The sequence below is a fragment of the Peromyscus leucopus genome, chromosome 15 (assembly GCF_004664715.2).
Source record: "Peromyscus leucopus breed LL Stock chromosome 15, UCI_PerLeu_2.1, whole genome shotgun sequence".
In the NCBI taxonomy this organism is placed as follows: Eukaryota; Metazoa; Chordata; class Mammalia; order Rodentia; family Cricetidae; genus Peromyscus; species Peromyscus leucopus.
The window spans coordinates 36219408-36233503 of record NC_051076.1 but is presented as its reverse complement, the minus strand read 5'-3'; the positions used below and the strand labels follow the sequence as shown (position 1 = coordinate 36233503).

At 37.5% G+C, this 14096-nt stretch overlaps 1 protein-coding gene and 1 pseudogene across 1 annotated transcript in view; one reads left to right on the top strand and one right to left on the bottom strand.

The window, feature by feature from the left end:
• Prrc2c (proline rich coiled-coil 2C) overlaps positions 1 to 14096 on the bottom strand; it is a 79994-nt gene that overhangs the window by 10643 nt on the left and 55255 nt on the right. Inside the window, exons 22-27 of the mRNA XM_028864436.2 lie at positions 10746 to 10934; positions 10371 to 10622; positions 9145 to 9237; positions 5950 to 6051; positions 2325 to 2526; positions 403 to 606 (exon numbers count right to left, since the gene is read on the bottom strand). Of these exons, the coding sequence (XP_028720269.1) occupies positions 403 to 606; positions 2325 to 2526; positions 5950 to 6051; positions 9145 to 9237; positions 10371 to 10622; positions 10746 to 10934 (1042 nt within the window). The remainder of the gene's footprint in view (positions 1 to 402; positions 607 to 2324; positions 2527 to 5949; positions 6052 to 9144; positions 9238 to 10370; positions 10623 to 10745; positions 10935 to 14096) is intronic.
• On the top strand, positions 3916 to 4082 carry LOC114690045 (annotated as a pseudogene).

Sequence of the window (14096 nt, the reverse complement as noted above, 5' to 3'; positions counted from 1 at the left end):
CTCTTAACCAACTGAGCCATCTCTCCAGCCCCTCTTATGTTCTTTTCACCAAGAACTTCACTATTTTTTTTTTAAGTAAGATACTTTGGAGATTTTAATGAAATAGAAGGCATGGACAAATTACTTTGCAAATTATAAGACACTAATTTGTCATAAATGTACAAGACAAAAAAAGGAGACACACACACACACACCTCTCTAAAAGTCCCAGAATTCTTGTTATGGAGGGATAGGATTCAAATCTACAGAAGGACATATTTGAAAAGTACACTAAAAACAACAACAAAAAACAACAAAAACCACCACCACCAACAAAACAAACAAACCCAAACCACCAAGCTTTAAAGAGTTATGAGAAAAGTTCATTTTCTAAATTCCTATAACCAAACCTAAAATTATTACCTGCTGCCGACTGAGACACATAAACTTGTGGACTCTGCTGTTGCTGGGCAATCAGGGAAGGCATACAGCTTAACTGTGAAAAATGACTTGCAGAAGGTAGGCTGCTTGTCTGTAACTGCTGGGGTTTTACTTTACAAATATTAGGAGGGTCCGATGTGGTTGTAGATTTTGTACTCAAAGAAGAGGTAGTGTAAGTGCCAGCTCCTGTATTGGAGAAGGAAGAAAAACATAGCATGTTCACTCTTGATACCTATTATGTCTTCTGGTTCTATGGGTTCTATAGATATTAAAGCATTCAAGCAACCACAAATCAAAAATATTTGAGGGGATTGGAGTGTCTCAAGGGCTGGCAATGGAGTTGAGTTGATAGAGGTGCTTGCCTAGCACACACCATATCCCCAGCACTCCGTAAACCAGGCACAGCGGCATATGCCTGTAATCCTAGTACAGAGTTCCTGTGATCTCCACACTAGGAGGTAGAGTCAGAATCATTCACTCATCTACAGAGTTTTAGGCCAGTCAAGAATACAAGAGACCTTGTCTTGAAAAGAAAAGGGAAGAAAACCAAACAATGGCAACAACAATAGAAACCAGTCATGTCACTACCAAGTAAGGACAGACTTTTATCCCTGTCACATTTGCTCAATCAAACAGCAGAGGGAAGCTAGACCCGGAAAAAGGAGGTCACTGGATTCCAAAGAAAGACTGAGGAACATTCAGGTCATCCTACCACAATCTTATATGTTTGTTTTATATCAATTCCCACTCGAGTAGATGGGAATTCAAGCTAGTCTATTAAGATGTCTTACAAATGGGCAGTGCAGAATGACTGGACAAGTTTTAAAGAAAGAAATACAACTGGGCATTGTTTGGCACAGCATTACAATACAGGAATCATCTCTGAGGGTTTTCTTTCATTTTCTTTTGAGACAGTGCCTTCATAGCTGTCTAGATTGGCCTCAGTTTTCTAATCTTCCTGCTTCATTATCTCAAGTGCTGAAATTACAAGTGTGTGCCACCATGCCTACATTGGGTTTGTCTAAATACATTAATTACAGATAACAGAAAAACAGGTACAGGACAGTCCAAACACCAGTGGTGGAGTGGGTTCTCAAAATTAGCACAATATGGCATAATATGGAGAAAGAACACTGTAATAATCACCAAATAAAAACCAACTAGAGCAAGCAAATTCTGTACAAAGTATATTTATTCATTAGAATGGCGTTTCTCACTGCTTTGGAAACACCATGGAATACTGTAAAAGCCTGACATAAACTTTGTTTTTAACAGAAGCAGCATGGTTGCATTTAGAAAACAAAAGGGATATGCTATCCCGGAAGTCAAGCATTTAGAACCCGTGCTTTTAAGAACTACAAAGCCTCTAAGTCAGCAGCCGTGCAAAACTATAAGGAAGGAAGGATGGAGTCCTTCTAAGTCCAGTCTGTGACAGACTTTCCCCAGACCCACCCCAACAGCAAGAACACTGCCTACCTCACTCTTCATTAGAAAAGACTCCATTAGTACCTTTAAACCAGACATGTACTGGGGGGAAAAGCTCTGGGAATTTGAATTTCTGAACTGGGTTTTAAATTATTTAGATATAGTAAAAATGATAATAAAAAGGTGAACTTCACAGAAAAAAATTTAGAAAAGATACATTTTTTCTCAATGAGGAAAGATGCAGCAAAATCTTTTCTAGTAAGCAATCAATAAAACAGTAACATTAAAATTCTGAGAGACAAATAAGAGGATAGGTAAGAGAAGGGGAGGACTTTTCCTAAAGAATAGCACATCATTTCAGCTAGGAGTGGTTCAGAGGTCCAGTGCTTAGGTACAGTGCTTCTAGGGTCCATCAGGCAACTATGATCACTCCTCAGAAAAAAGGTATGTAAGGAAAGCTATGACAAATGTCTGTCTACCTGACAATGATGCTGTAGGAGTGACTGAAGCAACCGGGATCTGAGGCATCGATGCACTGGAGAAGGAGTTGTAATTAGCAGTGCTCGGTCCACTGGCACTACTGCTGACTCCACTCACAATGGGAGGTGCTGCAGAAGTGACTGGAGACCCCTTCTCCCTTATATTTGGAGAGTTCTCCCATGCCTTACGTGCAGACTCCATCTGCAATAAAACAGACTTCTGTTAAAGCAAACAAAATAAACAAAAACAAAGAAAAACCAAAATACCAAACTCTACATGCTAGCATGTAGATTCCAAATAGTGTGTCAGACTGAGAGTTTTCAAGCCTCTTACTTGTTCTCTCACCCAAAGGGTTATTATTATTTTAAAACAGAATTAATCAGAGGCTTTAAGAAATGCACACTGAACTATAGCTAAAGCTCCACCTCCCCACCAGTGTAAAAAAAAGAGTATGACTCCTCTATGGGACAGAAGTCAGAAAGGGCCTTATGAAGCACCTTTTCTCTCCATTCTTTCTTTAAACCAATACTTCTCAAGTGCAGATGGCAAAGGACTAGGACAAAATTCTCGGCTAGTGTACTACCTGTAGCCATTTGTATTTGTGGCCCTGATTGACCTGTACTCTTCAGTTTTTAAAAGACAGAATTAGACCTCCAAATCAGAGCAGCATTACTCACTAACTTTCAGACAACAATGATAACACATATACAACTTACATTTTTCTACCAGCTACATTTAAACAAGTAGAAACAAAAAGGTAGCATTAATTTGGTTATCAGTTAATTTAAGACTATATATAAACTGAAATAATAATTGATATAAAAAACACTAAGACATATCCTTTTCTCTAATTTGTTTCCACTGTTTTACTGTACCACAGACTGGCCTTAAACTCATTATGTATTGGAGGATGACTGTGAACTGCTTTCATCTCTGAAGTCCTGAGATTTACATAAACGTCACCACACCCAATTTTTAAGCTTTTTAATATTAAAATTTCAGGTGCAGCATCTATTTCATTTTCTCTTAAGCACACATCAACTTAGATCAGCCATTGTTCAAATGTTGAATAATTTTAGCTATCTAGGGTCTGAATTAGAGGGCAGAGGAAGATCCCTCTACCAAGGCTATGAGGTTCTCAGTATCACTAGAGGAAGTTTTGGGTTGAAACGAAAACCCATGACAATCTCTAAGATGATTTGTAAGAGGTCATTTTCCTACTAACATGTTAGCTCTTAAAATGCCAATCTCTAAATGCCTTTCCTCCTGAGACAAGATTTCTTTGTGTAGCCCTGGCTGTCCTAGAACTCACTCTATAGACCCGAATTCATAAATTTGCCCACCTCTGCATCCAAAGTGCTGTGGGATTAAAGGTGTGTGCCACCACTGCCAAGCAATTTCTAAATTCTTAAACAATCTTAATGTGTACTTTATCATATTCCCTTTAAAACACACACACATACTACTCATCACTTAATTTTATGCTGTCACCATTAAACCATCAAATTGTTCAACTCCTTTATGTTTAAGGACACATATGTATTTCTCACAATCACTATGCTAATTCAAATGTACTTTATTTAAAAAATAATTGCTTCTTGGCCTTTTGGCTAAGATCAAGTGTAGTATCTGTTCTTATCAGTTTAAAAAATAAAAGCTGTGGAGGGTAGGGTGTTACTGGAACCTGATCTCCCCCCCCACCCCCCAGATTCTGAGATCCTTTCTAAATCCTAGAATGGCACATCTAGAGACCGTTCTGCTTCTGCACTGCCCTGAATTTGAGCTCCTACTCAGAATATGTACCCTGGTATTTTAGTTGAGTTTCTCCTTAGTTGTTCTGAATGAGAGAATCCACAGCCAGGTTTGTGGTATCACCTCCATCCCTTAAGGGACAGCTGAGGTTTCTGCCTAGCTTCTGACAGAAGACTGACTTTGTTGAACAACCAACCTTATTTAAGTTCTACACTCTCCATATATAATGTAATGAGAGGAAAAGTCTAAAGACATACTTTTTTATTAATTGGGGGGTTTCTTCTGAAATAAACATCTACATATCTAGGACATGCCAACTTTTGATATTCATTAAAACCCATTAAAAGTAACTGTAAAACAAAACCAAACATCTTGTAGGGAACTTAAGTTTGTTGACCACTGTTATAGTAACTTGATACTTTTGACGCTGTAGCGCTGCAGTAATTTGGGAAGAATACTATGTCTTTTTAGCAGTAGGCAATTAACATGGTATGGGATATAGTTCACACATATACTTGGCTTAATTTCACTTCTTAAACAGCAAGGAAACAGTTTGTCTTTGGAAATTCGGGGATACTAAAATTATAATTATTTTACATGCTGGAAATAATGCCCATATAGAACCTTTTACAACTAAGTATTTTTGCCAAGAAAGGTTTAAAAAAAAAAAGCAAAATGACAGGATGACAGATCAAGCTAATTTAATTTTAACTCTGTATATAATTTAGTTCTTCTTGGAATGTTAAAAGTGAGTAAAAGGCAAAGCTCAAGAGGTATTCTAAAGAATTAACAACTGACTCAGAAATATGTATAAATGACATTACATTTGCTTATATGAAATCCAACCAATATAATCATAAAAATCATCTGAATTATAAAAAGAGGTAACGAATCCAGAGTGAGACAGTCCCGAGTGGAAAATCAGCAGCAAAGGCCCAACAAGAATTGGTAGTCATCAGGAAGAACAGGGCAGGCACATCAGACATCTATGTCACAGCCTCACAGGTCTATTAACACTCTCACAGAGAAGTGACCGTGAGGTTGAGCAGCAAGAGTCTACAAATGAACACTGGCCACATGACTGAAACGACTTCGCTTTCCCTTCCTCTCCTCTGCAACATCCAAGAGTCACTACAACCCAATCAGGAAAACCTGCCTGTAGAGGCTAATCCCATGCTTGCTGGGATTATGAACCAAAAAGGGCACCAATAAATAAAAACATTAAAAAAATTCATGTTTTCTCCCCCTAACCACTAATCCACCCTGAGGTGAATCAGAAATCTAAAGTAATCTCAAGTAACCTTCTTATAGGTTCACATAGGCAAAAAATCGTGAAAACAGGCTAGAAAAACCAGGCAAATGCCAGGCATGGTGATACAGGACAGTCTGTAACCCTTGCTATCTAAGAAGCCGAAGCAGAAGTGCGGCAAGGTTAGAAGCTAGCCTGGGCCACACTGTATCTAAATAAGTAAACAAATGGCTGGGATGTGGTGGTACAGTGCTTGCCTCAAATGTGAGGGTCCCAAGTTCAATCTTTAGTACCTCAAACCAAAACTTCCCACTATCAAGTATGCTATGTTAATAGCCTTTTCATAAAATATTCCTGCATGCACTGAATTTACAGATGACTTATAAGAAAAAAAAGCATTCTTACCATAATTAGTACTTTGTATCTGAGTACAAATCACAAACTGTAATTCTATTTTTATGTCAAAATTCACAAACATAATAGACTTGCCATTGCCAAGCAGTGTTAAAAGCCAACGTAATTTTAAGGTATACTTTGACATAACTCAAAAACCACTATTACTGTGAACTTAGGTCCCTTGCATGCAATGATTAAGGAGCCTTGGAGATGGACGCTGTACATACCTTGAAGGTGAGGCTGAAAGTAGTGGGAGGAACTGAAGTTAGGCTGGAGCTCTGTTGTATAGTCTCCCTCTTAGGGAGGGGAAGGGTGTTGGGCAGGGGCACCTGAAAAGGCAGGCGACATATCACAATCTAAGTGTGCTGCAAAAGCCCCATCAGTCACAGTGCTAATGTATTCTAAGGGTGCTTGTATCTGACTAGTTAAGTTACCATGCTTACAGAGGCTGATAACTATGTTTAAAGTTCTGAAGAGAAAAACTATCCGCTTGGGTATGCACAAATGTCAGGAAAAAAAGAAACTGCCTTGAACATAAAATACATACTACTCAGGTAGTATTCTTTATACTTAAAGCGAAATCTTGTGTTTTAAACAAATTCCCAGGTAGTGTTAATACTACTGATCCAAGAGCCATACCCTGTGCAATCAAGTTCTAAGAAATACGACTTTCTTGTCCTGAGTATTTAACCTAGCAATGCAAAGGTAGAAAACCTCTTTCCTACAATACAATCAGCCTCTTTATACCTAGATTCAAGAATAAGAGCAACCTCTGGAGCCAAGTATGGAATACATCCTTACCTCATCACATCAAACCGTTCTATTGTATAAGGAGAGGACTACAGCAAATACTGTTAGAAACTTTAGCTATTATGCACTATCTGCATTTTTTTTTACCTCATTAGTCCCTAGATCTTATTTTACTATGTGTACTGCTTTATGTTTGTTTTTGATGATTCACTCATTTATTCAGAAAAAATTTGCTTGGGGTGATTTCAGATTAAAAATAAAAATCACGGAGATACTATGGACTATCTCTAATGGAGATCTCTCAAAAACATGTATTAGTTAACAAAGATTCTTTAATAAATCTTGAAACTAGCTAAACTACAGTAATAAAAAATGTGCCCTGTACTTAACTCTGTGGGACATTCAAAATACACAATAATTTTAATACTGGGTAATGCGAGCTACTACACAAGTTAAGACATTGATTTGAAAAGCCTATACTGGGGCTGGAGAAATGCCTTGGTGTGCTTACTGCTTTTACAGAGGACCCAGATTCAGTTCCCGGTGCCTCACAACAATACAGTTTATCTAACATCTATCCAGATTATCTAACATCTTTTTCTGCCCTCTGAGGACTCCTGCAAGCAAGTGGTGCACATAAACTCACTCAAGCTCATACATATACATATAAAGTTACATTTAAAAAAAAAAAAAAAAAAAAGCCTATATTAAGTCTCAACAGAAATAAACCTACACACTTGGCCCATGGAAGCAACATTGAAGTCATCTGAACTGAATGTTCAACAGCCCTAACTTAAATTATGTTTTTGCTTTTATAAATGCCTTCGATATATTACTAATAATCAAATGTAGATTATTCACATATACACAAGACTGGGTTTCTTCCTCCAAAGTAGTTGTCAGTGTACAAAGTCACATGCTAATTGGCCTTAGGAACAAATGGAGACTAATGAAGTGCTCATCTCTGTATATATTTTTAAGTGACAAGATGTTATAGGTTTAGAGAATTATAAAATTTACATTTATCCAATTATATTTCAGATTATAGATTAGCAGAGAGCATCACATACACTTTCTAAAGAAAAGTGACATATCCCCCCCCCCCCCCAAGACAGGGTTTCTCTATGTAGTCCTGGCTACCTTGAAATTCACTCTGTAGATCAGTCTGGCCTTGAACTCAGAGTATCTCAGAGTATCTGCCTACCTCTGCCTCCTGAATGCCTGGGTTAAAGGTGCGCATCACACAGCCCAGCTGAAAAAGTGACATCTTACAATTTTTTTTTCTTATTTTAAGCATAAACTCATGAAATTTACTGTAACGTTACTGGCTGATCACCTAGCAGTGGAATCAGCACTGAAACTCAACAAACAGCTCTTTTTTCCTAAGTTTCCTATTACACAGGAAACTTCTCTCTAAAGGTGGAGAGGGGAGTGGTAGGTTCCAGGTTTCGGTGCATGAAGCATCTTACAACTTCTACAAACTGGACAAGTTAATCAAGTTCTCAATACCAAGTACAACGCATTCCTCGCTATTCCTTTTCCTCAGCTCTGTAGGGAAAGTGCTTTGATTGGACTATCATTTTAATGAACTGACCCCTAATGCAGCTCACCTTTCTAAAACTCCACATACTTGATGCTAGAGGGACGAATAGACAGCATGAGGGAAAAATATAAGACAAAAATCAAGATTTTTATACTGAAAATGATTAAGTCCTTTTGAAGAAAAATTTAACTGTAGCTATAGAAGTACTTTTTGAAAGAACAATCAACATTTAAATATGATAGTTTTTGATTATTATAGAAATTTATATTTAAAAGGGAGATCAGATGACAAAATTTCTCCTTTATAAAGTGAGGAACATACAAGAAACTTTTAGATGTCCAAAATTATACTGTGCATGTGACCACAGCAAGTTAGTTAGCATATTTAGAGTATTTTCTCATCTATAGTGAACTAGGCAAAACGATATACTGTACTGACTTAAAACATCCAATTACAATCTCGTCCCTGGTAAACTAAGGCTTAATTTGCCACATAACATCACCTAATACTAGAGAATTTAAGAAATTTGGGAATATTTATGTACATATTATAGCTCAATTTTCATAAAAGGAATGCTGGAAAAGCCCGGTCTATGTATTTAAATTTCAAAAGAAATGCTTGATTCTTTGGAAACAGTTTCTTTTCTTCTAATGACCTTAAATGAGTACAGCTTCATTGCACCATTAAAAAAAAGTCTCATTTGTGAACAAAATTATTCAACCAAATAAAATTAACTGTAGTATATAAGGGAAAACCCAACACTTTTTTTTTTTTAACCAAACTAGGTTAACAGGATGAATGCCCATTAAAAACAACAACAACAACAACAACAAACCAACCAACCAACCAACCAAACATACAAAAAAACCCAAAACAAAAACCAAGCCTTAATATAAGTCTTGGTCTTAGAAAGCTGCTAACTTTTTTTTTTTTTTTTGGGGGTGGGGAGATAATGACGACTTTGACTTTAATAGGCATATTTACTACAGTGCTCATAAACACAAACTTACTATCAACTCATTCCCTGTTAAGAGTCCAATATTGGTCATGACAGTGTATATAAGACAAGACAATGTATTAGATGACAGCCAGGCTTCTATCCAAACCCGTCAAATCTCTGATTACTTACATTATTAACCAAAGTATCCTCCATCTTTGCATTATTAGTAGACACAGTGTTAGGCAGAGAAGAAGAAGGTGTAGTATAGTCTGTTACAGACTCCTGTGGAGGAGTAACAGAAAAAGTCCTTTTAAAGCCGAATTGATAGGTCACCTTTTGACAGTTTAATAGAATAGAGGTAAAGCTGTTTTGGAAGGAAAGAGATCATAAAACTTTATGCCCTAAATTTCAACCCACCTACTAATAGAAGGCCAATAAAGCATGGTACCTTCAAGGAACAATATCTCAATTGCTGCTAGACTTTTGCACATATTTAAAATGTATTTTACAGCACTCGGTAGGAGGCTATCAACAAGACTAAATATTTGTGAGTTATTATCTTATTTATTATCGAGAATCTCTTCTTTGAATATGGTAATGTAGGACTGTTTTAGTTCCTACTTACATGAAGAATTAAAGGTGTATGACAATTAAAAAAGAGGAAACTATTAAAAAATGAACATAAAATATCACTTCTTCCTTCATTTTCAAGCAATATAAGTCTCCAGATGAAGACAAGTATCTGTTCTCAGTCACTTTCCATAACTTGCCTTTACAGGCACATCTAGTTACATACTGGGCCTGCAGACATGTGGATGTTGGAGTCTTTTACATAAAATGTTACAGTATCTCTACACAAACTACCATCTTCTCTACATTACTAACAACATGTAATACAACAAAATGTTCTATTACTGGATATAATAGTTTAAAGAAGACAACAAAACAAACAAGCAAAACCTCCTAATAACAACAACAACAACAACAACCACCCGCTATTTTTCAGGGAGAGTATTTTTGATCCAGATTTGAGTTCAGAAATCCTGAACTCAGAGACATAAGGGAGCCGACTGTATTTTAAAAGATACACATCTTTCATTCAATGTGGAAACCAAAAGCAAGTCAATATTTTTAGTGTTAAATTTAGAATTATAAAGCTATAGTAGACAGAGACATCTTTGAAATGCTTACAAACTCAAGGGAAAGAATTCTGATCTTATAGTTTTCTATTTAAGCCCATTCAACAAAATACAAACTTCTACAAAAATGTAACTTTTTGCAGACATTTATATCATATGAGTATCTCACAAAATGAAAGCTTGCTAAAGAACAAGCAGCATAATACAATGCTCAGCATTAACAAGTCCACCACTGATGCCCCTGCCACTCATTCTGCACCAGGGCATGCTGCCTACCTTTGCATCAGTGCCGTATTCTGCAGATGACACCGAGATCATTGCTCCTATGTCAGCAGACATCTCTGAGACAGCTTTGGTTTCTTTTGCTGCTCCAGGGTCTGTGCTTCTGACCACAGCTGGGCTGGGTTTCTCCTGTCCTTCTGGCTCTGCCTGTTGGGCATCTTTCACTTTTCTATTTTTTAATGATCGCTCCTTTCCAATGGGACCAGGTTTATGTTCTTTGTTTTCTACCAGACTCAAATCTGGAAGCTAAAGTCAATGTTTATGACAAACTTCATTATAGTGAAAGATTTATGAAACATTAAATCCAACTTTAAAAATCATTTTCTTTGTCCATTTCAGAATCACATCTCCCTTACGAACAGTACTCACCTTCTGAGCTTTAATAGGCCCTGCCCGTGGCTGTTTCTGACGCTGCTCTTTAGGTTCAGGAACTTTGTCGGTTGGTTTTTCTGAAAGCACAGGAACCACCTCATTTTCATTCCCATTTGAAGATGGAGCACCAAACTGAATTGTGTCAATTCCAATTTCCACACCATTCTCTTGACCATTTCTTGTTCCCTAATAAAATAATGTTTAACATTTGGTATATCTCAGTAAACAAAGTTCAGACTTGACTGAAATATGTATACAGTTAAAGTGTTCAAAGTCCTAGCTAGCTCTGTGATGAGAAAAATCAAGAAAAGCTTCAAGTTATGCCATCATTAAAACAAATGTAAAATCAACAAATGCCAAAGGTATAAATGGGAAAGATAGTAACGATCAGCATCAATATTTTCTTGGAAGTCTGATTTGAGAGTAACTTAAATAAAAAACCCAACAAAGTACTATGTGAACAGTGAGGTGATATGTACACCCATGGAATCAAGCCACCCATTAAAACACTACTTTTCTGAACATATTCTTTGTGCTAGGCAATATCATTTGGATTTTCTTGGATAAAATGAAGGACCAAAAAGTTGGATAGAGGATATTACGAAAAGCTAAGACAGAAATACGCAAATGGCCCTTTAGAATAGAGGGAATTCCTGAGCAAAACATACTGGAAAGGAATAACTACCAATAGAAAGTGTCTCAGAAAAATTGGAACAGCTAATGTAAAAGTTAATAGCACAAAAGGTGAGTGAGGCCAGAGCACAAGAGTTGACAGTGATGGAAGATGGCATGCAGGAGGCTAGATGCATGAAGCAGTTACATACAGTAACTTACAAATTGCTACTTCCATATTATTTCTGACCTTACTGACCTTAGTGTGGCTAATCATACTATGGGAGCCAAATGACTTGTCACTTAAGTCTAGACAAAACTGTTGTAAGTTAGAATACAATTTTATTTTAGTCAATGTTGAAATTTCTATAGGGAGTTAGAGTCATTAAGGGAGAATGATACAGCAATTTGCAACTGAAAATGACTAATGATGTAGAAATTACAACCTCATATGTAGCTGAATGAATAGAAAATGACCAACAGTAACTATAAGAGAATAACTGTTCTGAGTTCTCTAAGTTAACCAAAGGGATAAGCAAGGACTATTAGCAGGGCCTGATAGAAGCCTCCTCGTGCAGACTGACCCATGTTTGGTTCCTAGTACCCAGGTCAGTCGGCTCAAAGCTGCCGGACACTACAGCTCCATGGTAGTGGATGCTTCTGGCCTCTTTTTGGTACCCACAACTGCGCACATAACCACACATACATCTTAAAAAACAGGCCGGGCAGTGGTGGCGCACGCCTTTAATCCCAGCACTCAGGAGGCAGAGGCAGGCGAATCTCTGTGAATTCCAGGCCAGCCTAGTCTACAAAGCGGAGTTCCAGGAAAGGCGCAAAGCTACACAGAGAAACCCTGTCTCGAAAAACCGAAAAAAGAAAACAAACAAACAAAAACCAGAACAAAACAAAAAAACCTATGGGCTGAAGAAATAGCTCAGTTATTGAAGTACTTGTTTTATAATCATCAGTATCTGATTTTTTTTTTTTTTTTTCAGTATCTGATCTTGATCACAGCACCCATGTAGAAAGCCAAGTGGGCTTGGACTGGGATGTACTTGAAATCCCAGCAACAGAGAGGTGAAAAGGTAGATATCCCTAGGCTTCAAGGGTCAGCCAGCTTAGTCTAAGCCTCACATTCTTCTGGTCAGAGACAGTGGCTCAAAAGGCAATGTTGATGACTCCTGAGGAATGACACTTCAGGATGACCACTGATCTTGACATGCACATATACACACATGTATACTCAAACAAAACATAATGGAAAGATATCAGGGAATTCTCTCCAATGTCTGAAATGCCAATTTTGCTAACATAAAAATTTCAAGGTAAAGGAACAGCTTTCACTCAGAAAGCAGTTTCCAGCTGGAAATTGCAAAGAATATGAAGATGGTGAGAAGCAAAGTGCGGGAGGATCAACAAGATACTACCAAAACATACAGTTGCAGAATGCCTGCAAAACAATTTCTGTAGCCAATCAACGAAACAAATTTTTCCATACTGAACCTTTTCATATCAATATGAATAAAATTACTTTGTAAGAAATGCACTGATGAATCATAATAATGCTAATACTAACAACAGATATTAAACGGAGGCTCTTATATTGAAACACAGTGACTTGAGTTATTAAAGGTCTCCAGAGAACTATAATACCAAAATAGATGATGAAGCCTACTCCAGGCCTGTCATGTCAGAAAAATGGAAAGGCAGATAGGGTAACAGAAAGACTTCCGTAAAGAGAAAACAAACCGAAACCATTCCATCCTATTTACTTCCCCATTTTTCTGCATGTCTTACCCCACTGTTACTGTACATTACATAACAGGGCACATTAGGAGGAATCCATTACAAGACAATCGTTTTGTTCTGCAAGTATCAAGGTATACTAAAACCAAGACTAGCTGCCAGCTGATGCCTTATGTGCACAACATGGCATCGGTGGTCCAAAAAAGACATTCTGACTATAGAATTCTTACGTAGCACATGACTGTACCCTGAAGCTCTCTCTACTCACCTCATTTTCTCATGTCAATGTCACCAGTGGCCCTACAGCATTAATTCCAACTGTCAATTCAGCACAGGTACCACTTCTTCTATCAGCAGCATTTGACACATTTGATCCACGCCCTCTTTTCAGATGCCTCTCCAATCAGTTGACAGTTACACCTCCCACCTTTCTGAGCTGGAAAGCCTCACTTATTTTTCATTTTTTCCCTTTTTCTATCTTCATAATTCATATTTACCTTTCATCCAACCTCACTGCTTTGCATGCCGATATGTTAATGACTTCCCAAATAAATCTTCAAATCAGACTCTCTTCTGACCTACAGACTCTTAAGAGCCAGCTACATTGACATTTTCACTTAAATCACGTTTATGCGTGTGTGGGTAGGTAAGTACACCTGAATATTGGTGTCCATGGATGCCAGAGACATCAATCAGATCCCCCTAGAACTGGAGTTCCAAGTAACTCTGATCCACCTGATGTGGGTGCTGGGAGCCAAACTTGAGCCCTCTGCAAGAGCAGTAAGAACTCTTAACACTTGAGCCCAGGCAATAACATCTTAGATGTAGCTATATGAACTTCTTATTCTCAGCACTAATTCTGATTCATGTGCAGCTGCTCATTTGAAACTGATGAGAATTTTTTTCTTTCTTCCTGTTCACACCAATAGCTCTCCTTTTCCTGACATTCTACATTTATCACATAAGCTCAATGACCTTCAATGTCATTTC